Genomic DNA, 21,365 nt, shown 5'->3' with positions numbered 1-21,365 from the left:
TATATTTGTTTGTTTTTGTGTATTTTGTTGTCCCGTCGTTGTGCGGTATATTTTGTCATCCTGTCTTTGTGCGGTGTTCATTTGTTTCAGGTTGAAGGATTAGTTTCGATCAAGTGTAAATCCATATTTCAATGTCGACTTTTGTTTTATCAACGCTACAGATTTGAAGGCATGGACATTCCAGACACTTCAATATAGTCATATTCGTCGGCTTATGTAATTCGCCGTTTTATGCTATTAACATGAATGATGTGAGTTTATTCGCAGATTCATCCCTTTTGTTTTTAGCGAATTTGAGTTTGTATTGCATCGATGTACTTTTTAAATTTGAATGAATATCGTTTATTTTTAATAAAAAAATATTTTTTTGTATACTATATTTGAAGAATTGGTATTTTGACCTTTTCTACATTTGAATACTAAGTATAAATGAAAGTGAACTATTATTTATAGAGGGAAACTTATACAATTTCAAGGATCTTATGCTATATCACATGCACCGTTGAATGTATAGCAAGTTAAAAAAATGCATTATACTAATCACATAATATAACTATTTTTATTAAGGTTATGGTAAAAAATAGCATATAGTTGATAAGCTAGCTTATATCGGATGAATTTATAGTAAATAAAATAGTTGATTGAATTTGTATTTGGTAAAATTAACGGTTGAACTAGTTTATAAGTATGAAATGACATAAAAAATATGTTTAATTAATCTTTAATTTTTTCAAGTAAGGTTTTTTTCAAGTAAGATGTCAAAGGTAAAATTGGAAGAAAAATTGATAAGGTATAAGCTTCTTGAAATAATTTCTAGTTAAAAAAGGGCACATAAACGAACTGAATTCTCATCGAAATGAGAGGAATTCTGAGATTGTGAAGGTATAAGAATTGATTTGCACTACTTATATCAACAAAGATGCATATTCTATTTTGGTAACATATTCCATAAGAACTCCACAGTTAAGCATGTTTGACTTAGAACACTTTTTGGATGAGTGACCTATGGGATAAGATTCTCAATTATAATGAGCGGCTCCTATCAACTTCTAGTTAAAAAAGGGCACATAAACGAACTGAAATCTCATCGAAGTGAGAGGGATTCTAAGACTGCGAAGGTATATGAATTGATTTGCACTACTTATAAGATGCATATTCTATTTTGGTAACATATTCCATAAGAACTCCATAGTTAAGCGTGTTTGACTTAGAACACTTTTTGGATGAGTGGTCTATGGGATGTTCCTAGAAAGTTTGTGAGTGAAGACAAAACACATTGAAAAGACTCGTGTTGATTTGTGAGAGCAGTCAACAATTCTTAAAAGTAGTCTTGGCGTTACAAATGGTATCAGAGTAGACCTTTCCCAGTACGATGTGGTTCGGGAATGAACCAGGCGGAAACTGGTGGACATTTAACACGCTTACGACTGACGAGGTAGTACAAGAATATTCACCTGTTGTCCATCGACTACGCCTTTCGGCCTGATCTTAGGCCCTGACTCACCCTCTGTGGACGAACCTAGCGGAGAAACCCTTAGGTTTTCGGGGCATTGGATTCTCACCAATGTTTGCGTTACTCAAGCCGACATTGTCGCTTCCGCTTGGAGTGATTGACGATATGTACGAGACATATATAAAAATGAGCGACATAATAAAACTATGGTCTCACTAAAATTTAGGAATTAACTAAAAAAAAGGTTGAATTAGGGTTACTAGGAATTAAGAAAAATACATAATTCATTCATCGACCTTGACGCACAAAAAACTTGAAAAAATAATTCGAAATTCAAATTGATCATTTTGACTATATTATCTGTCACAACTCTTGAGTATTTGTTGAGTACAGTTTCAAGTGTACTCAGACTAATCCATGATGTTCTAGAATTTGTATTTGCATTTGCGTTTTCTATATTTCAGATTGAAAGAAACAGAAAGAGAAATTGAAAGAAAAAAAGTAGCAAAAAATGATGAACAACGATAAGGGTTTTCTGTGGAAGCTTCCGGTGGTGAAGTTTAGCAATTACGGCAAAGTTGGCCCCGGATTCGGTATTGGTGCTGGCTGTGGCCTTGGATTAGGGATCGGTTTTCTTGGAGGTACACTCAAATTCTTGTAATCAACGAAATTTTCAATTTTTCAATGACCCTTTTGTGAGAAAGGTTTAATTTTTTTATTATAGTTCATTCTAGTAATCAATGAAAGTTTGAAATTTTTAATGACCCTTTTGTTAGAAAAGTTATCTGGTTTGATCATAGTTCATTTTCATTCTACCAAAGTTTTGATTTTTCAGTGACCCTTTTAGAAGAAGAGTTTTATTGTTTGATTATTATAGTTATGTATATGTGGTCTATGTTTTGTTGGTTGAGTGAAAATGATAGATGATTTGGTTTTGCCAGTAGTGATGCAAACAGGGAGATATAGATATGTATTTATTGATTGATTGATTTGGTGGTATTGTGGAATTTTAGTGTTTGTTGAATGCCTTAACCTAATCTTAATTGATAGTTCTATTCGATTAGTGTTGTCAAATAGTGGCCATGATAGGTCATGGATTGCCCTGGCGGGTTTTTCAACCACTGCCATGGCCAATTATTGACGGAGGTGGCGCCATGATGTTTTATGGCGGCTGTAAATAGAGGAATTTTTACTTTCTGCCCTGGTCGGTCATACATGATCAAAAATACTGATTTAGATTCGGGGGAGGTGAGCATGTAATACGTTGTTGTTGATCTCGACGGTTGAATTTTGATTTGAAGTTCTGTCGTTACGTTTTGTGTTTTCGAGGGTTTTGGAAAGTCAGAATATGAGCTGTCCTCTTAATTAGATGAATTAATCGTGTGTGAATGTGGGGTTACCATCACTGCAGGTAATCCAGGTCCGAAATTGGGAGATACTGTAATTGTTTATTTTAGATGAATTAATCAATAGGAATTAGGAAGTTGTAACATTGTGGTGTAATGGAGTTAGTTTTAACTGTGAATTTTCTGGTTTTATTGGAAAATTTGTCCTTAAAATTGTGTATATATGTCCATGCCTTGATGGGGTTTTAAGGTTATTAAGCACCGGCAAATCTTGTTATCATGTAATGTGCGAGAATTTTTGTGAGGATACTTTTATTGAAATCTGTGTTAGTCTTGGTGGAGTTTTTGCCTCTTCTTAAGCAAAAGAAAACCTTGAAAAAATGGATGCCTTTTAGGATAATCTTTTGTACTTGCTGTGTCTTCCATTATCATAATAATTGCCATTTTTAAATTTCCTTTGTAGTTATGGTAGTTAGTAATAGTATCATACAATTCGTATCTCAATTCGAAACAAAACTATCGGCAATTGGTATAGTTCACAAGTTCAACTGGTTATTGATCTCAAGCTTCGGGTAAATTCTGATTATCTCCGTTGAATTACATGAATTGCGATTATGATGTGAATCACACAGTTTGGTTGCTGTCACGGTGAAGCCCAGAAGCGGAGCGGTTTGTGCTGCAACCCGGTTTCAGAAAGGCCTTCTTGGGTTTTCTTTTCTATTATTTTTCTTAAGTGTGACAAAAACAGAAAACATGAAAAATTCCCATAGCTATTAGTAAAATTGAAGCCACGAACAAGGTTAAATCTTTCCCTACAAGTTTGCAATCCAACATGCCAACAAGGTGAAGACTCCAATCAATTATGATGAATTGAAACCTAATCCAGCTCCAACAAGGGAACGTTGTGACTTTGTCAATTTATCAATAGATTTTGAACTTGTTACACTCCTTTTATTTTTGTACTAAGTTGCGAACATATCTTATGGTTTGTAATTTGTCCATCAATTTTGAAATGTGATGTTGTGTTTGTTCTATTTCTGCTTTCTGCGCTTGGATGGTATCTTTTTTGTTGGTTGCTTTTGGTGTGGTTAGCTTTATTATTAAGTTAGAATGTTGAATATTTACTATTAAGTATGCGCGTAGAAAAGTATGCACATTGAATTAAGTTGTGCTTAGATGCTATAACAAATATTTTAAACAATTTTCATGTCTATCGAGATTCTGAATTGTTTTATGCTTCAGAAATTCTCATGCAAAATATTTTTCTACTTCAGGAGTGGGTATTGGTCCAGGAATTCCTGGCTTGCAATTTGGTTTGGGGGTTGGTGCTGGATGTGGTGTTGGTTTAGGATTTGGTTATGGAATGGGAATGGGAATTGCAGAAGATGAGTATAGAAGGTACTCTAATGTCGGAAATTCTTTTCGTGGTTCCAGAAAGATTATTTCTGAGTAAGTAAATTGCATACTTTTTCTTATTTTTATGTCTTTCTTAATAGCTCATTTGATTGCTTCTTTTATGCTAGATAATGATAATTGTTCTTACTAACCTTTCTATTATGTTTGCTGGTCCTTCTACTTTTCTTTTTTGGAATATCAGCTTAATTAAGTGCTTAAAGTGCAAGAGCTAATCATATAGCTTCTTATGTAAACTGTTTCTATAACAAAAGAAAATGAAATCAAATTGTTTTCATATATGCTATTAGTTGTTTTCATAAGTTACCCTGGAGAGGAGTGGTTGTAACCTAGGTGGGCCACGGCCCACCCCCTAAACTTTTTTTCATAGTTGAAATTACTATATAATATTAATACCCCTGGCTATTTTAACAACTTACAAGAATCTCCTACCTATATTTCATGTGACACTTCCCTCTTTTCTTTCCCTTCTCTCTTTCGTTCTCCCTTCCCTCTCTGAAAATAAACTGACCTACTCTACTCTCCACTCTCCCTCTCTGCAATGATCGTCAATCCTCATCTCATCCTCTATGAGACCGGTCAACTTTGTGACGGCCACGAACACCGACACTTCCTCTCTTGGAAATGCGACCCTCCATGAAATGCTCTCTCTCTCTCTCTCTCTCTCTCTCTCTCTCTCTCTCTCTCTCTCTCTCTCTCTCTCTCACTCACTCTCTGTCTCTTTCGTATTGAATTTATGTATTATAGTTTTTTTTAGCGGCCCATCTGAGTTTTTTGTTCTAGTTCTGCCACTGCTGGAGAGCTTATGAAAGTAAGCTGAAAACAACTTATGGACATGTCATGAGCTGTTTCTGTAAAGTTCACTCAAACAGTCTCACAAGTGCTTTTACTAATAGATAAGTTCAAATAAGTAAACTCAAGCAGACACTTAATGCAAAAAAAGATGAAAGTCCTATCTCATATTGTTTTATTTCTTCCTCTGTGATTTTGAAAAGAAAAATGTAAAAAGAAACAAATTAAAAAATTCCACAGGGAAAAAATGTGATTAGGCTTTCTGTCTGATATAATTGTTATCTTTACATTTCTAGAAACACTAATTTGTATAATTATTTCGATCCAATTTTCTCGTCAATGGATGTGATTAGATTCACATTTGTTGAAGTTGAGACCGACAAATTATATTTAGTGATGATTAGATGGCCATTTTTAAATTTTAACATATTCGTCATGGCTTAGTCGTTGCATCTGAAAATTAACTATCTCATGTTGTACAATGCATATGCATTAGATAATTAGAAAGCTAGAAACTGTTGACAACTGTTAAGTTCGTATATAGAGTGTAACAAACATGAGACCCTACCTTCAGATATACTCCCTCCGGTCTCATATATATAAGCACAAATTCCTTTTTCAGGTTCATTGAATAACAGATGTATTTGGTCCATAATATGGTTCATTGAAACTGTTTTGTGTCTAGTTTCGGATTTCATCTAATATTTAACATAATTGTAACATTGTTATTTTCAGGAAGGATATTACTGCACTTGTGGATGACATTGCCAGAAATACTAAAAAGCTTATCAAGGCAACATCAAACGAAATTGACAAGTGGAGAAGATATTAAATGGTCCATTTTTTTTTTTTATGTGCGATTGCATTTAACTAAGATCTTTTCTAGTAATTTTTACTAATTAAAACATAGCGTTGACATGCCAAAAATTTCTTCAAGAAATCAAGAAGGTGAAGTTGGAAGCACTTGAAATGGTGCTGATACTGTCTTGAAAAGACCATGTATTAGTGATGCTATATTCAAATTGGGATTTTTTGCAATGGGATTTAGATTTGGCAATTTGCAGAAATAGTGAAGTTATTATTGTTAGTAAATAAGAATTATTGAATGGTTTACATTCTGAGTTTGTATTTGAAATATGAATTGGTGAAGTTGAAATATGAGCTGTTTTGCGGAAATGGTATTTTGATATTAAAATTTGAACATCAACTACAGTATCATTTACTTACATGGTGGGAACAATTTTTGGCCAGAATTTATTTACCTCGAGGCCGAACTTTGGATTATTGAGATCCCTTTTATTTGGAACCAGATGGTTAATACAAAAAAATAGTCTATTAAGTTTTAAAAGATAATAAGAATGAGAGAGATAGCGACAAATATATATGGTATCATATGATATCAGTATTTTCATGTTCAAATAATACATCTCAAATTAAATATTCCATGAGTAGCTTATTGAAATTCTTGTTTCACAATACAGGTCCACCAAATGGTCCCAACAGAATACTCAAGTTAAAAATTCTCTGATGGTTGCTCTTCGCCTCACTGCATTGCTCACACTAGAAAAAATATTATCGGAGAGATATTTTTTAGTAAGATTTACACCATCGGAAGATATCTCGCAATAAAATTTGCATTACCTTGCACTACCGGGAAATATTTACCGGTAGATGAAGGATATGTTAGGAATTCTGATCAATTTTCCGAGCGAACAACAACAATGAAATTCTTTTCACCACAACTGTAAATAATGGAATCTTACTAAATTTATATGGTAGCAATCATTTCAACCATATATGAACAAAATCACTAAAAAACAAGAGACTCAAATGAATGGCAGAAATAAGTCCAAGAAAAAGATAAAACATGTTATCCAAACACAAGCAATGAACAAACACAGAATCTAACCACATCAGCAACATCATCTTACATGTATCATATATTAACCAATCAAATCCATACATTGGATTACACATCTTTAATCTAAACCAATCAAACACCATAATCATTAATCTGACTTGGCATATCTACATCCACTAAACCATGTATCATATAGTAACTACTTCTATCTCTCACTCTTTCATTGTGAATTCATCAACACATTCATCTTAGTTTTTTTGAGTTGAAGAAGATTAATTCTCCAAAACCATGGCTTCCATTGCTGCTTCAACTGCAGCTGCTTCACTTGGAATGTCAGAAATGCTTGGAAGTCCAATTAAATTCAGTGGTGTAATAAGGTCTGTTCCTTCTTCTTCAACTTCTTCTACTTTCAAAACTGTTGCTCTTTTCTCTAAGAAGAAACCAGCACCAGCACCAAAGAAAGCTGCAGTTACTCCGGCTAGCGAGGAACTCGCCAAGTGGTATGGTAAGTCACCAACAAATGTTATGTTCTCATGTATTCTTTAGCATTGTATAAAGTTTTCTCTAAGCTTAAGGATTCATATAGTAATCAAAATATAATTCATGTTATATTATAATTTTTTGTTTAAATTTCTAGTATGCTATTATTTCTTTACATTTCTATTCTCTTACTAATTCATTAGTTTAAGACAAAGTTTTTACATTGTGGTTGCGGTCGGAATGCTTAGTATGGCAGAGAATTGCTATTAAATGCATATCATGCATACTCAATTGCGGTTTTCTTTTGTTAGGTAGCGTTATGGTTATAAAATCACCCTTTGAGGTGTACCAGGGTTCGAACCCCAGTGTCTGCTGCATGTTACATACAATGTCCCTACCAACTGAGCTATGCTCAAAGAGGCAATACTCAATTGCGGTTGCAGACGCAAAAACATAAAAAATCTAAATGCCTCTGTTTTGAAAAGAGCATATAAATACTAAAATCAAGTTAGAATTAGTTGTAAAAGTAAAATCAATTCTAATTGAGGACCTCCAAACATATCAAAATATATTTCTTGTTTTCAAATTAACTTTGAACATGCATTGAGTGATTGAAATTTGAAAACTATAGTTGCTAAAACTTTTGGTTCTTTTGTTAATTTGGTGGCAGGTCCAGACAGAAGGATCTTCTTGCCAGACGGTCTCTTGGACAGGTCTGAGATCCCTGAGTACTTGACTGGAGAAGTCCCTGGAGAGTATGTAACTTCTCTTTTGAAGCCCCTTTTAAATCATATTCACAACAAAACTACTTAACTTGTATATTTAAGTTTTGGTTCTTGTTTTGCTTAATATGTTTGTTTATGTCTATGCAGCTATGGTTATGACCCTTTTGGTCTAAGCAAGAAGCCCGAAGACTTCGCCAAGTATGTCTAAATCTAACAATACCACACAAATACATACAAACATACATGCATATGCACACATGTATCTTCGTTTTTAGATGCACTCATGTACAAATGACTTAAATACGCTTTTGATCTCCTGATTTATGTTTATTCACGATTTTGGTTCCACTATTTAAATATTAAAAAATACAGTATAGTTCTCCATTTTTTAAAATTTTTTATAAAACAAATTCCACCACTGTATTTTGAAGGACTAAATCGTTAATCAACGAAAATAGAAAGACCAAAAGTGCATTTAAACCTATATACATATGTATGTATGTTCGTGCACTCGTGTTATATGCTTATGTTGCATTAATTGTGTAGTAATGTTATGGTTGGTGATTGTGAATTAATGCAGATATCAAGGATATGAGTTGATTCATGCTAGATGGGCAATGCTTGGTGCTGCCGGATTCATCATTCCTGAGGCCTTCAACAAATATGGAGCCAATTGTGGTCCCGAGGCTGTTTGGTTCAAGGTATGCAAACTTGTGTCAACTTTATTAATACATAATATTTGTATGACACTCAACAAAGGAATTTCAATGCGATAGAACATTATCACATTGTTTCGCTTGATTCATATAGTTGATTCCACCTAGTTTAATAAGGCATGGTTCTTGTTGATACTGACACTCAACAGATGAATTTTTACCGTTCCTCTCACAAAGAGGCGGCTTTTTTGTGATTGTATTGTCTTATAAAGTCCCTTCATTGAAACAACGAATGTTAGTAATTAGTATTGTCAGTTTTTGTTGAGGGTGAGAATCGAACATCTGACCTCTTTATCACTCTGCTCCCTATCACGTCCACTCAACCACCAAGTTATCCTTATATCTCCCGTCATCATGTTTATTACATTAAGCCAATTTAATTTTGTTTTTGAAATGAATGTAGACAGGAGCTCTACTTCTCGATGGGGGTACGTTGAACTACTTCGGAAAAAGCATCCCCATCAATCTTGTTGTTGCTGTCATTGCTGAGGTTGTTCTTTTGGGAGGTGCAGAGTACTACAGAATTACCAATGGACTGGTATGTAAATTTCTCAATTTCAATATTTCTTTACAGTAGCCATAAGGATTGTTATTAGAATTTAACTTCTATGTACTACTGACAGTTCAAAACAGTTTTACACACAAAAAACCAATCATATTTCATTACGTACATATTTGTCTGGTATTTAAGGAATGATTTTATAACAGGATATCATGATATATTATCAAATTTATGTTTCAAACTTTTTTGCACCGACAGTATATAATTATTAAACTCTACTAAACGAAAGTTATAGTATTATTTATCCAAATGAACTATCTTAAGGGTCTGTTTGAATTGATTTATGTGAGAGTGTTTGGAGCTAGCTTATGAAAACAACTTTATGAAATCTCCATAAGCTGTTTTCAGCTTATTTCCATAAGCTCTCTAGAATAACTTTTAAAAATAGCTTATAGATGATATGAAAACAATTTCTTTACTTACGTCGTGTTCATAACCTTTTCAAGATAACTTATGAAAATACTAGTAAATACTACCTCAGGTCTTTTTTAAAAGAAACAGTTGACTTTTTAGGTTCACTAAATAATTTGTGTATCTGATCTATAATATAGACCAGATACATCAAATATTTAATGAGCCTAAACTGAGAGTCGTTTCTTATAAAAAGGACCAGAGGGAGTAGTTTATATGAAAACAAGTTGACTTTACTTTATCTTTCGTTTAAGAAATAACTTGTACATAAGCACTTGTGTGATAATCGCCTACGGAAGTGATGAATTATTTCTTCCAGGACTTGGAAGACAAGCTTCACCCCGGTGGTCCATTTGATCCATTAGGTCTAGCAAATGATCCAGACCAAGCTGCAATTCTAAAAGTGAAGGAAATCAAGAATGGTAGACTTGCTATGTTTGCCATGCTTGGTTTCTTCATTCAAGCTTATGTCACTGGTGAAGGTCCTGTTGAGAATTTTGCAAAACATCTCAGTGACCCTTTTGGCAACAACTTGCTCACTGTTATTGCTGGAAATGTTGAAAGGGCTCCAACTCTGTGATCAATCAATCATTTTCATGCTTTTTTTATCCAATCTTGAATGTGTACAATACATCTCACTTTGACATTATTAAGGCATTTTGTTGCTTTTTTTAATGGAAGCCAACTCACTCTTTATTTTCAGTGCATGGTTAATTTGGTCCATAACTTAAACTTGAATCAATTACTCTATAGGTCTCTCTAAATTATTTGGAGATTTTTAAATAGTTCTCTAAACTAAAATAAGTGTATTTTTTTTTTTTTTTTTGTAATTAAGTCATTCTGTTACACTATTTTTAGTCAATCGATAGTCAAGTTTAACAGAAGGATCTAATTACAAAAAAATATATTAGTTCATGGATTTGATTACAACTTTTTTTAATCAATTATGACATACTGAGAAACTTTTGGAAACATTTCGGACAATTTTAGACACATTTCAAGTTCTTTGATCGGAGGCTTTTATTGAGGCGCGTTTTCGAACGACAGAAGGGATAGTAACAACATGGTAATAGTGTCCATAACAAAACCCTAGTGGTGTAAGAAAGATGTGAAGATGATTATGTAGTAGGATTTCGAATGAGTGCGGTTACAAAATTGTGACCGTACACAATCAGCTACATCGGTGGTTGTTTGACGAAGATTAGATGGTTCAAAATTTCATCACAAATTTTGATTGTTTCAAAATTTAAAATATGAGCTTGAAATCGGCACTAGTAGCATGCATAATTCCGAATGTAGATTACAACATGAATTAGTTTAAGTCACCACGGTTGCAGCTTGAACAGTTCCACTAATCAATTCTGTTTTTATCAACTCCAAAATGTTAAGGACCTGTTCATGGTTAGAAAAATAAATGAAAAGGGATAAAAAAATTGAAAAATATGGTTTGACAAATTAACAAACTTAGAATGTTCAATAAAAATGATATATGAGAGAGATGAACAAGGTTTCAAATTTTGACCTCAAAATTCTGCTGCAAGGCTGGTGCATGCTTATGAAGGGTTACATATATCTTCTCAAGTAATGTCAAAAGTCCATCCACTTGATCACCAAGAAGATCAACCTATATTTATTTATGCAAAATTTAGTTTTAAGCATTTTGATCATGTAGAGAAATGATATTTTAGACAGTACTAATGTTGTCGGACACCGTATAAAGATACGATTTTGTGTTTTTTTCCTGTCTCTTTGAGTTACACCAACAAATATGTTCGGTGTACTTTCATACGGAATCGACATAGTATGTCAGATATAACGCAAACTTTTTCAAGAAAGCACCTAACCAAAAAAAAAAAAACAACTTAATTTCGAGATAATTACACTTGAATGAAATGCAAACATGTAGTAAAGCTGCGCTGCTAATCCTTTTTGGATGACAAAATTAATCCTCTTAAAAACTACATCCAGAGACCTAGAAGACACAACATTGTTATGCATGACTCTTTTAGAAATGGAAATGTATTGATGTCTATCTGACATATATTCGCCATTGTTATGTGTCTGGTACTTCTCGATATATATCATAAAGTATTCAACATTACCTACCCTAAATATATACTTCTTAGAAACATCATTGATATGTCTTGCCAATTAAAAACTTGATTATCATCTAAATAAGATACATCTTACTAACTAAATACACAACATCAAATGATTTTTGTAACACATTCATAGTACAACAAAGAATATACTGTCAAATGAGTAGAGGGAAGATATGTAAGTTACAAACCTCAGCTTCAGCAATTTGGAGATTCTGACATCTTATAATGAAGGCCTTTTGGTAAAGTAACTCCTTTCTTCTCAAACAATCAACCATCTTAATAATTGAATCCACACAACATTTCATCTTTTCCAACCTGAATGCATGTTTTCCCAAAAAAAAAAAAAGTAATATAAGAATTATGCCTTAAAGCAGTATGCACACTAAAAATATTAGTTAATAACTAGTGACACTGATATGGATGTGGATTGTTTTGCTATCACAATTCTATGCATTCACACAATCAGCACATCAGTGGTCGTTGGATTAAAATATATTGTCTAGATTTCAGGCTCACTAAATTTTAGAGTTTAAAAAAATATCAAAATTTGCTTACTTTATACACCGCCCGATTTTGACTCAACATCCTTTGATATACTGATTGCGTGAATGCGTGAGATTATAACCGCAAGCAATCCAAATAGGACACTTACCTCATAGTTAAAATCTCCAATTTTTGGTATACCATTTCTTCAAATTCTCCAAATGTCAATTTCTGGTATATCATTGCCTCTAATTCTACAAATGTTGGAGATTCAAAAGAAGACAAACCCAATTGCTCTTGTTCATTAGCAAAAATTTGGTGATGAAAACTTTCTGAATCACGTAGACTATGTCCTAAGCTTGTTCCTAAACCCTTTAGAAGTGCTTTACTTATACCTAATTGTTGCAAAACATTTTCCACCTTACTTGTTAGTGAAGAAAATGTTTCTTCCTCACCAGTTAACAAATCTTCAAATATTTCATGCTCATGTAAGTCGCCGCGTTCCGAACCTAAATCGAGCTGTTTGCTATGTTCTTTAATCTCAGATTGTGCACTTAACATTAGATTCTCCTCAGCTTCAAAACAACTAAGTAAAGACTCTAACAATATAATTGTCAAATTCTCTTGTCCTTGAACTTTTTGCACTTGATTTAATATCATAGTAGATAAATTATCTTGTACAATATTGATGTTTTTTCGATGATCACTTGACGAATTATTTGAAATTTTGACACAATGTTCCAATGTTTCTTCTAACACAATTTGATCTATTTGTTCTCTTATTATATTGTCAACTATTACATTGTCCACTTTGCAAATTTTCATTATTTTGTTGAATTCTTGAATAGTCTTCTTAAATACAAGAATGCATATATCTTCCTTTATTGTTCCCTCTATTTCATTATCTTGATTATGAGATTTCAAGCCTTCTAAATATTCCTCATCTAAGACAAATTCTTGATTGGAATTGATATCCTTAATTGCCTCAAAAAAGACAAGAAAATTTGTGTCTTCTCTTATTTTCCTTTTGATTTTATTTCTCTCAATGTTTTCATTCAACTCATTCATCATTTTGTTAAATTCTTCAATAGTCTTCCTAAATACAAGCATGCATATATCTTCCTTGATTGTTCCATCTATTTCATCTTCCAAAGGTTCCTTAGATAAGCCAAATTCTTGTTTGAAATTGATATCCTTAATTTCCTCAAAGGAGACAAGAAAATTTGTGTCTTCTCTAATTTCCATTTTGATTTCATTTCTCTCAATGTTTTCATTCAACTCATTCATCTTCTCCAAGTCAATCTCATATTCTTGTGATGATGATAACTTTTTCCTTGGAAGTGTTTCCTTGTCATGAATAGCTTTTTGGTTGAAAAGATATTTACTTTGTTTCTCATTCCTTTTTATAAGTTCATCCACTCTTTCAGTTAAAATATGGATTTTTTCTTCTATGATGCTTAGTTCCTTTCTTTTCCTAGACGACGCTGCCTTTTTCCGATGTTTAATCCGATTCAATTCTTCGTTCTTTTGTCGAATAATAGATTCGTGATTCTTGATCATCTTAGCTACTAAGCTTCGATTTACATTCTCTTCTTCTACTAACAACTCTCCCTCCTTATGATCTCTTTCTTCCATCTTTTGAAAAAATCGACGAAATGCGTCATGAGTTCCTTCTTCAGACGAAGACTTTGTCGGCGAAGAAAGGGCAGAAGAATCATAATCCTCAGGAAATGTTTCAAGCATAGTGACAAGTTCATTCTTTAAACTTACAACCTCATTCATAAGTTGTGACCAATGCTTTTGCCAACATTTGTGAACATGATTCTCATTCCTTCTAGCTTCTACCTTGTTGAAATTGTTGGATTTTAGATAAAAGTAAGGAAGAAAATAATAACTTTGAATATTAATGATAATAACTTAACACTAACTTGATACAAAAGATTAAGGATATGTTTGGATAAGCTAGCTCTTAATTATCGTATAGTTATGTATAAATTTATTTCAATAACAAATGATAAAATAAAGTTAATCTTGTTGGAAAGTTCGAGAGTGTAGGGAGACGCCGCTTCTCCGCTCAAAATTTTAAGGCATTTCATGGGTTACCTCTCTTATATATCTAACATTTTATTCATTCATACTCGATATGAGACTTAATCACTCGCACTTGAAACCCAACAATCTCCCCTAAATGTGAATTCTCACATCCTACAGTTGGTCGAATATCACCTTAGAATTGGAAGTTAGGCTTAACTCAACCCTACAAAACTAGTTTGTAAGGTGAAGATTATTTCTATATACAAACTCATGTCCTCCCAATTTTTTTTTGGAGTAACACATAAATTGTTTTAATAAACTATTAACTTACTTAAATAAAGTGAGAACAACTTATTGGCATGTTATAAGTTGCTTTTTTATAAGCTCTTCCAACATTCCCAAATGTGTTTATGTCAGTAAATAAGTCAATTCAAAGAAAATATTCCAGATAGTATATAATATACTAATTAACATACCTCAATTTTCTCTTGGAACTCACTCATGAAACTTTTAATCAATATAGAAATCATATCTTTTTCAATTTTCAACTTCCATTGCCTCTCTTTTGGCCTCATCTCACATGAAAAAATAGCACTTTGCATCTTACCAAAAGCAAGATCCATAGTTTGCTTTAATACATCAATATCAGAACCCATCTCTTCAATCTTTTTTGTGTCATTAACAATATTTTGTGGTTGTGTTACCACATTTTCCACTATTTCTTGTTGTGGTTCAAGTCTTTGCTTCATATTCAACATTTGTTGATCCATACTACTCCTCAAATCACATAAATCACCATCACTCCTTACTTTATTGTGGTGACTAGTTGTTTGATTTTTTTTCAATCTTTGTGACAACTCTCTATCCTTCTCTAAAATAATCGATTCGGATTCCTCGAGGCGTCCTTGAAGACGATCTTTAATTTCTTCCAAGTCGTCGAGTAGTTTTTCGTGATTGCTTTCGAGATAACTACTTTCGGTCTCGGCATGAACTATGGTTATACAACCTTCAAGTTGCATCACTGCCAATTCATAAAATTTTGATATCTCATTCAACCTTTCAAGAACTCCTGTTTTTGTATTCATTTTCTCTTGAGCTTTGTTCATTGCTTTGTGAACTATTGACATCATTGTTGAATCTGCTAATGACACTTCGAATCTTCCATCCATGTATCCTAAAATATTATCCATTTTACCACAAATTAAAAAACAAAACAAATTGTAACTATTATGAACAAATACAATAACAATAGATCTTTTCAATAACAATGGTACAAATTGTGAGTTAGATTTTACATTTGCACACTAAAATTGGATATTTGAATTGATCTTTTCAATAATTTTCTTGGGTAAGCACGTCTTTAGGCATTCTATAAGGATTTTATTTTTGCATGTGTCATTTCAAATAGTTATATTTGTGTGACACTCTTTGTATATTATATGATATGATTAGTTAATCGATAGTACTATTTTTTGCCACATATAGGCTCCAATCTTTGTGAATTAATAATTAATAGATCAAAACGAGTAACAAGGGTTAAACATATAACTTTAATCGTTACAATATCAAGAGAAACTCTTACTTGGCAACATTTCTTATTTAGGCGCACACACATCAAGTAGTAAAATTAAAAGACAAATTATTAAGTCACATCAACTATTGCGTCAAAAAACAAGTCACATCAACTATCATTAATCAATCTTTTTATATTTAAAATTTTTAAAATCATGTATGTGTGCCGAAATGACAAGTGTTTTGGGTTTGTGCCCAAGTAAGAGTTCCCCCTTTTAAGTTAGTCTATGTTAAATTTTAATAGTAATTTGTTCATAAATTCTAACTCAACTGACGATAGAAATGCCTCGAAATTTTTAGGTCATGCTATAACCGGAGTTCGAACTCTGATCCCTCCACTTTTGTGTGTGTGAGTTTCCACTGGTTTGTCATTTCGTCTTTGTACCCAAAAAAATTAATTGTAATTTTAGTGCCTATAATATTATAGTTTGTAAAAATAATCTCTATTTTAAAAAATGAATACTTTTAGTCCTCAAAATAGTCGCTATATCATGTTTAGAAAAACTATCAATTACCCACCTTCAAAAATTATAGTGGTTAGATATTTTAAAAAATGAATACTTTTAGATATTTATGCAAAAAAGAATTTAATTTTTTTTATATCCGACTCACTGGACCGTTTAATCTGGTTCGAGGGTCAGTTCTGACATCAAGTAGTTCCAACACTCTCCCCTTACAGTTGCGGGGAATCGAATTGTAGTAAAAGACTTTAATTTCGAATAATGTATTAACTCGTCTTTCAATTAATTTGTAAGAACTAATTTAACAGTAAATGGTATATTAATTATGAATACTAATTTACTAGTTAGAGCATCTCTAATAAGAGTATCAAAGAGAGTTTCATTGACTAATAAATTATATTCAAGTTAGCACAATGATCTTGCTCGATATTATTCAAAATCAAAGTTTTTGTCTTTACTATTATGTGAATACTTAATGCCTACAATTTTAGGAAGCAAATTGATAATTTACTTGTAACTTGTTGGCATTATTTGCAATGGGTGATGTTTGGTTTCTTTTTTTTTATTTATTTTTTATTATACCATTTTATAGGTGCGAAATTTTCACCATAATTTGCAGTGATTAATTTTCATTAAGAACCTGTTGAACATACAATATGAGTTTTCCCCTCCTAACTGAGTTTTAACACTCCATATACAAAAGTCGGAGATCGAAACCTGACAATTATCTTAAGGGGTTCAAATTTACAATATGCAACGTTTCTCTTTAACTAGAAGCTAATAGTTGTTGCTTCTTGTAGAATAAATTTTAGTACATGCATCAATTTGCCAAATTAAAACCCCTATAAGGGTGTCAATGTGCGTCCAATTAGTTTTACAAATTTATAAATTTGGATTACATGCAATTAAGAGAGATCTTGCCATCCAATCAAAATCGGACGATCTAAATTTAAAATAATTTATTCTTATTATTTACACATTTTAAATTAAATCATTAGATCTTAATCAGACAATCAAATATTTTCTGACCGCATGCCGTTTTAATTGCTTGGTCCTTGGTTTTATAGTGGAAGGAAGCAAACACAATGTAAGGATGGAATGTAAATTTTTTCCACCTAATTTGGATGCTTGGGCCATCACCATCATTTACAGCTTTATGCTTGGAAACTTGGTTTTCACTTTATTTTATGTTTATCCGATCTCTTTTTCACACTTTTTCATATGGAGCAATATGTGAACGTAATTCCAAGCTTTCTGCGTTCTATAAAAAAAATATATGCAAATTGATGTTGACCTAAGCAATAGAACCCATCAACAATTCACACACATCACATGCATTTACATAGGCAAAGGAAAATTTCCAAATAAACTTTCTCCAATTAAGACAATTCTACGTCATGCAATTTTGTATTGCTTCAAGAAAACTGCAGCACTATTAAATTGAATGAAAGGTGTGGTCATGATTTTTTAACTGCAGTTATGTTATTAACATACCAATTTTAGGTGTGAGTTCAATGATAAAAGGAAGTCTATCTAAAAAAGTTATTAATTAGTAAAAAAAAATGGGGCTCGTGTGTATACGAGACTAGTTCGAACCTTAGAATTCGAATTGTGTCGAATAAGTGTTCGAACAGTAGAGCTCAAACATGTTTCACAAAGTTTTATGGTTGCTGAGATGGAATTGAGCGTTGGTGTTTGTTTTATCAACGTACAAATTCTAAAAGTACGACACTCGAGAAGTAATGGGGGGCGAAAAGAAATTCTCATGTTTCTATTATTCATTGTTAGTTTTGTTTGGTTCAAAATCCATTATTTTTCAATACACATGCAACCCAAAAGCCTCTATTATGTAGAGCACTTATCACACTTTTTTTTTTTTAACAACACTTTTAACTATACTTTTAGCTACCAAAGTATATATTTCTCTCTTTTGCTCTCAGTGCACTTCCTTTCCCCTTTCTTCTTTTTTGAAGAAACCATTTCCATTTCTCTGTACCACCATAAACTGTGATACATTACATAGTGAGATAAAAATTAAAAAAAGGTCTGATAGGAAATAATGAACCCTTTGATTAAAATAGAAGCTGGTTAATTTTGAGGTTAATTATTCTTATTAATTTTTTCTTGAATTAGTTTGCTTGATGAATTAGTCAGATATATGAGTTAATTTTTCAAAAATAATATAATTGTCAATTTTTGTTTTAAAAATTTGAGGACCAATCATTTGAAATTTTAAAACTAACTATTCTAGCTTATTAAAATACCAAGCTTTCATCCCGTGAACTTAGCTCAGTTGGCAGAAACATTGCATTGTGGAGCAGGATTCCAGCGGACTTAACGGGTCACACGATGCATCAGATCGTTTGAATTATTGAATCAATAAATTTTATACCTATTAATTAAATTGTATGAGATATGAAAAATTTTATTGATTTAATAATAAAAAATATATATATTTATCAATAATAAAAGATTATTTTACTTGTATACATTAGACAAAACTTAAAAAAAAAAAAAATGTTCTTTAATGAAAGACACATTCGATAACCGAATTTACTGACAAAAAATACATTTGATGTCCAAATTAACGTAGAAAATAATACACATTCAATACAGTGATGTTTTTATAATCTAGATACACTTAATAACTATAGTGACAAACTTTATCCAATATGCAAAATTAAGACAAATTTTTTACTATGCACAAACTTGTTTTTATCATTGAATTAACACATCTCATTATTGAATCAATATAATGTTGGATTAATTATTTAATTAATGAGTTATGAATTGACAATAATCAATTATTAATATAAATTATGGTCTAATTGTTATTAAATACTTAATATTGATGAATTATATAATTGGACTCTTGTTTCTGAGTGGACCGTGATGGGTTGATCATTCAGCCGTTTAGTAATTTAAATATTATCCCATTTGGACACAAGGTCAAACCTGACTCTGAAGTGCTAACGGTAATGAGGGTAGTCATTTCCTATCATGGTTTTACTCTCACGAATCATCTCCAAATCCTAAAAGATATGTCGTTCATGTTTAATCTATTGATGTGATATTACAAATATGCTATCACTTGTATCTATTGATTTATGACTATTTTGTTAAATTTGCATAACATCTCATTTGAACCAAAATTACAGTTGACTCCCTGAAGTGGTATGCATATACAACAATCCACACACATGCAATGCAAAGGCCCCTTTATAGACAAACGAATACTTCCAAATAAACTTTCTCAAAACTTTCTCCAATTAAGACAACTCTAGGTCATGCATTTTGTAATGATTTAAAAAAATTGCAGCACTAGAAAATGAATCAGAGGTGGTCACAATTTTTTCACTTGTATATGCATGGTTACTTTTTTGAATTAAAATTCACATGGATAGACAAAATTGAAATTTCAATGTCAGTGCAGTGGGACAATTATATTTATAGTATTGGTGGTACCATTATTTTCAATTTATTTGTTTTTTTTTTCTTCCTTGTTTGTTGGTGGTTGCACCATTTACTAGCTACCCAACAGAAATGAGAGAATTGTGGGGAATGATTTTTAGCCACATGAACTCAAATTATCAAATTCATTCATGTTTTTCTATAAGACTAATCTATCAATCAATAATTATTTGACCCTCCTAATTAATTTGGTTCCAAAGAAGATTGTGGATATATACTAATTAATCAACTTTTTTCAACTTTCACAAAGAAGAAATATATCAAAATTGCGTATTAACTGATGTTGTGTGACCAAATATATCAATAGGAGATTTATGGACTAATTATTTGAAGGATGAAGTTGAATAATAAAAATGGACTTTTAACTAAAAAACGCATAAAATTCAAAATGAATATTCTCTATTAAATTTATAAATAACAACAATAACATAAAAAGTAATTGTTTATTTTTTAACTAATCTAAAATACTCATTCATTTATTTAATTTGGACCTTATTATCTTTCTTTCAGATTAGGCATGCACATCTAGTCCTCTTTTATTGTTTTTTTTGTGATTGTTTAACTATACCTAAAATAATAATAAAAATTGAGGCCCCTGATTTCTGGAGGCCCATGGTCGTAGCCCTACTTGCCCTATCCCAAGATCGACAGTGTTGATATGTGACCCTGGTAATCAATCTCCTGTGAAGAAACCGCGACTCTCAAATTTTCTCTCATCAGACAGATCTTAAAAGATAATGTTCTTAATACCAAAATCTCGTGTCAAAATAATGTTTCAAAGATAATGTTCTTAATTCTAAATCTGGTGCCAAAATAATTTCACTGTGCAATACTCACATTTCCTCAAAGAGAACCTTTAATGAAGTGACCATGATGATCACAAATAAGGCCACCACCCACAATTTTGAATTCTCTTTGATGTATGATATTGGAGTTTCTATCTCCCGGGTTTCTTTCTAGTTATTGCAAGGCCTCCTTTATAAAAAATATAAAAAAAAAATAAAAAAAAAAAAAAACAAAAAAACAAAAGATATTAAGAGGCCGATAAGAATGGTGATTCACCTTTTTTTCTCTTCAATTTTGTCCTACTTACTCTCTTCATAATAAATATAAATAACAATGGGTAAAAAAATTGATATATTTAGTCTAAATTTTAAATCAAATATATCAATTTTTATGTATAATTTGTTATGGAGAAAATATTAATCCTATTTTAATCTAGCAAACTCATTTAAGTAGAAAAAAATGTTGTTCGAGAATTTTTAAAATATACTTGAAATGGTGCAATGGTTAGATTGAAAAAATGTGTCTCTTGATTTACTCTTGCAACTTTTTGTGCACAATAGTGAATCTTGTTTCAAATTAACATTATTGAATATCTTTCAAGAGTTTCTTTCTAAATAGAGTCACTCTGAAGACAGAGAAGACACAAAACAAAATTCATGTTTCATGAATCAATTTTTGTCTAAAATATTTCTGAGTC

General features: G+C 31.9%; 3 protein-coding genes across 3 annotated transcripts; 2 read left to right on the top strand and 1 right to left on the bottom strand.

Annotated features, from left to right (window-relative positions):
- The first annotated feature begins 1,667 nt into the window (after positions 1-1,667).
- Positions 1,668-6,162, top strand: LOC123911509 (glycine-rich protein). The gene is made up of 3 exons (XM_045962938.1): positions 1,668-2,094; positions 4,074-4,248; positions 5,740-6,162. The coding sequence occupies exons 1-3, from the start codon at positions 1,965-1,967 to the stop codon at positions 5,834-5,836; spliced, it is 402 nt and encodes a 133-aa protein (XP_045818894.1). The 5' UTR covers positions 1,668-1,964; the 3' UTR covers positions 5,837-6,162.
- A 136-nt stretch (positions 6,163-6,298) lies between these two features.
- Positions 6,299-10,461, top strand: LOC123911508 (chlorophyll a-b binding protein CP26, chloroplastic). Its single transcript, XM_045962937.1, has 6 exons — positions 6,299-7,370; positions 8,016-8,100; positions 8,218-8,268; positions 8,651-8,771; positions 9,190-9,324; positions 10,079-10,461. The coding sequence occupies exons 1-6, from the start codon at positions 7,154-7,156 to the stop codon at positions 10,337-10,339; spliced, it is 870 nt and encodes a 289-aa protein (XP_045818893.1). The 5' UTR covers positions 6,299-7,153; the 3' UTR covers positions 10,340-10,461.
- A 557-nt stretch (positions 10,462-11,018) lies between these two features.
- LOC123904870 (WPP domain-associated protein) lies at positions 11,019-15,674 on the bottom strand. The gene is made up of 6 exons (XM_045954475.1): positions 14,855-15,674; positions 14,448-14,460; positions 12,514-14,260; positions 12,050-12,176; positions 11,282-11,383; positions 11,019-11,151 (listed from the first exon to the last, which is right to left on the bottom strand). Exons 1-6 carry the CDS (start codon positions 15,566-15,568, stop codon positions 11,077-11,079), a joined length of 2,778 nt encoding a protein of 925 aa, XP_045810431.1. The 5' UTR covers positions 15,569-15,674; the 3' UTR covers positions 11,019-11,076.
- Between the last annotated feature and the right edge of the window lie 5,691 nt (positions 15,675-21,365).

The sequence above is a fragment of the Trifolium pratense genome, linkage group LG2 (assembly GCF_020283565.1).
Source record: "Trifolium pratense cultivar HEN17-A07 linkage group LG2, ARS_RC_1.1, whole genome shotgun sequence".
NCBI lineage: Eukaryota > Viridiplantae > Streptophyta > Magnoliopsida > Fabales > Fabaceae > Trifolium > Trifolium pratense.
This window is presented reverse-complemented; position numbering and strand designations above follow the sequence as displayed.

Bases quoted from the DNA above. Each gene is read 5' to 3' on its own strand.
- LOC123904870 (XM_045954475.1), bottom strand. From the start codon at position 15,568: ATGGATAATATTTTAGGATACATGGATGGAAGATTCGAAGTGTCATTA. The intron at 12,177-12,513 runs GTAAGTGTCCTA...ACATGCATTCAG, and splicing joins TTGGAGATTTTAACTATGAG to GTTGGAAAAGATGAAATGTT. The intron at 11,384-12,049 runs GTTTGTAACTTA...AAATAAATATAG, and splicing joins TCCAAATTGCTGAAGCTGAG to GTTGATCTTCTTGGTGATCA.
- LOC123911508 (XM_045962937.1), top strand. From the start codon at position 7,154: ATGGCTTCCATTGCTGCTTCAACTGCAGCTGCTTCACTTGGAATGTCA. The intron at 7,371-8,015 runs GTAAGTCACCAA...ATTTGGTGGCAG, and splicing joins GGAACTCGCCAAGTGGTATG to GTCCAGACAGAAGGATCTTC. The intron at 8,269-8,650 runs GTATGTCTAAAT...GAATTAATGCAG, and splicing joins AAGCCCGAAGACTTCGCCAA to ATATCAAGGATATGAGTTGA.
- LOC123911509 (XM_045962938.1), top strand. From the start codon at position 1,965: ATGATGAACAACGATAAGGGTTTTCTGTGGAAGCTTCCGGTGGTGAAG. The intron at 2,095-4,073 runs GTACACTCAAAT...TTTCTACTTCAG, and splicing joins AGGGATCGGTTTTCTTGGAG to GAGTGGGTATTGGTCCAGGA. The intron at 4,249-5,739 runs GTAAGTAAATTG...TGTTATTTTCAG, and splicing joins TCCAGAAAGATTATTTCTGA to GAAGGATATTACTGCACTTG.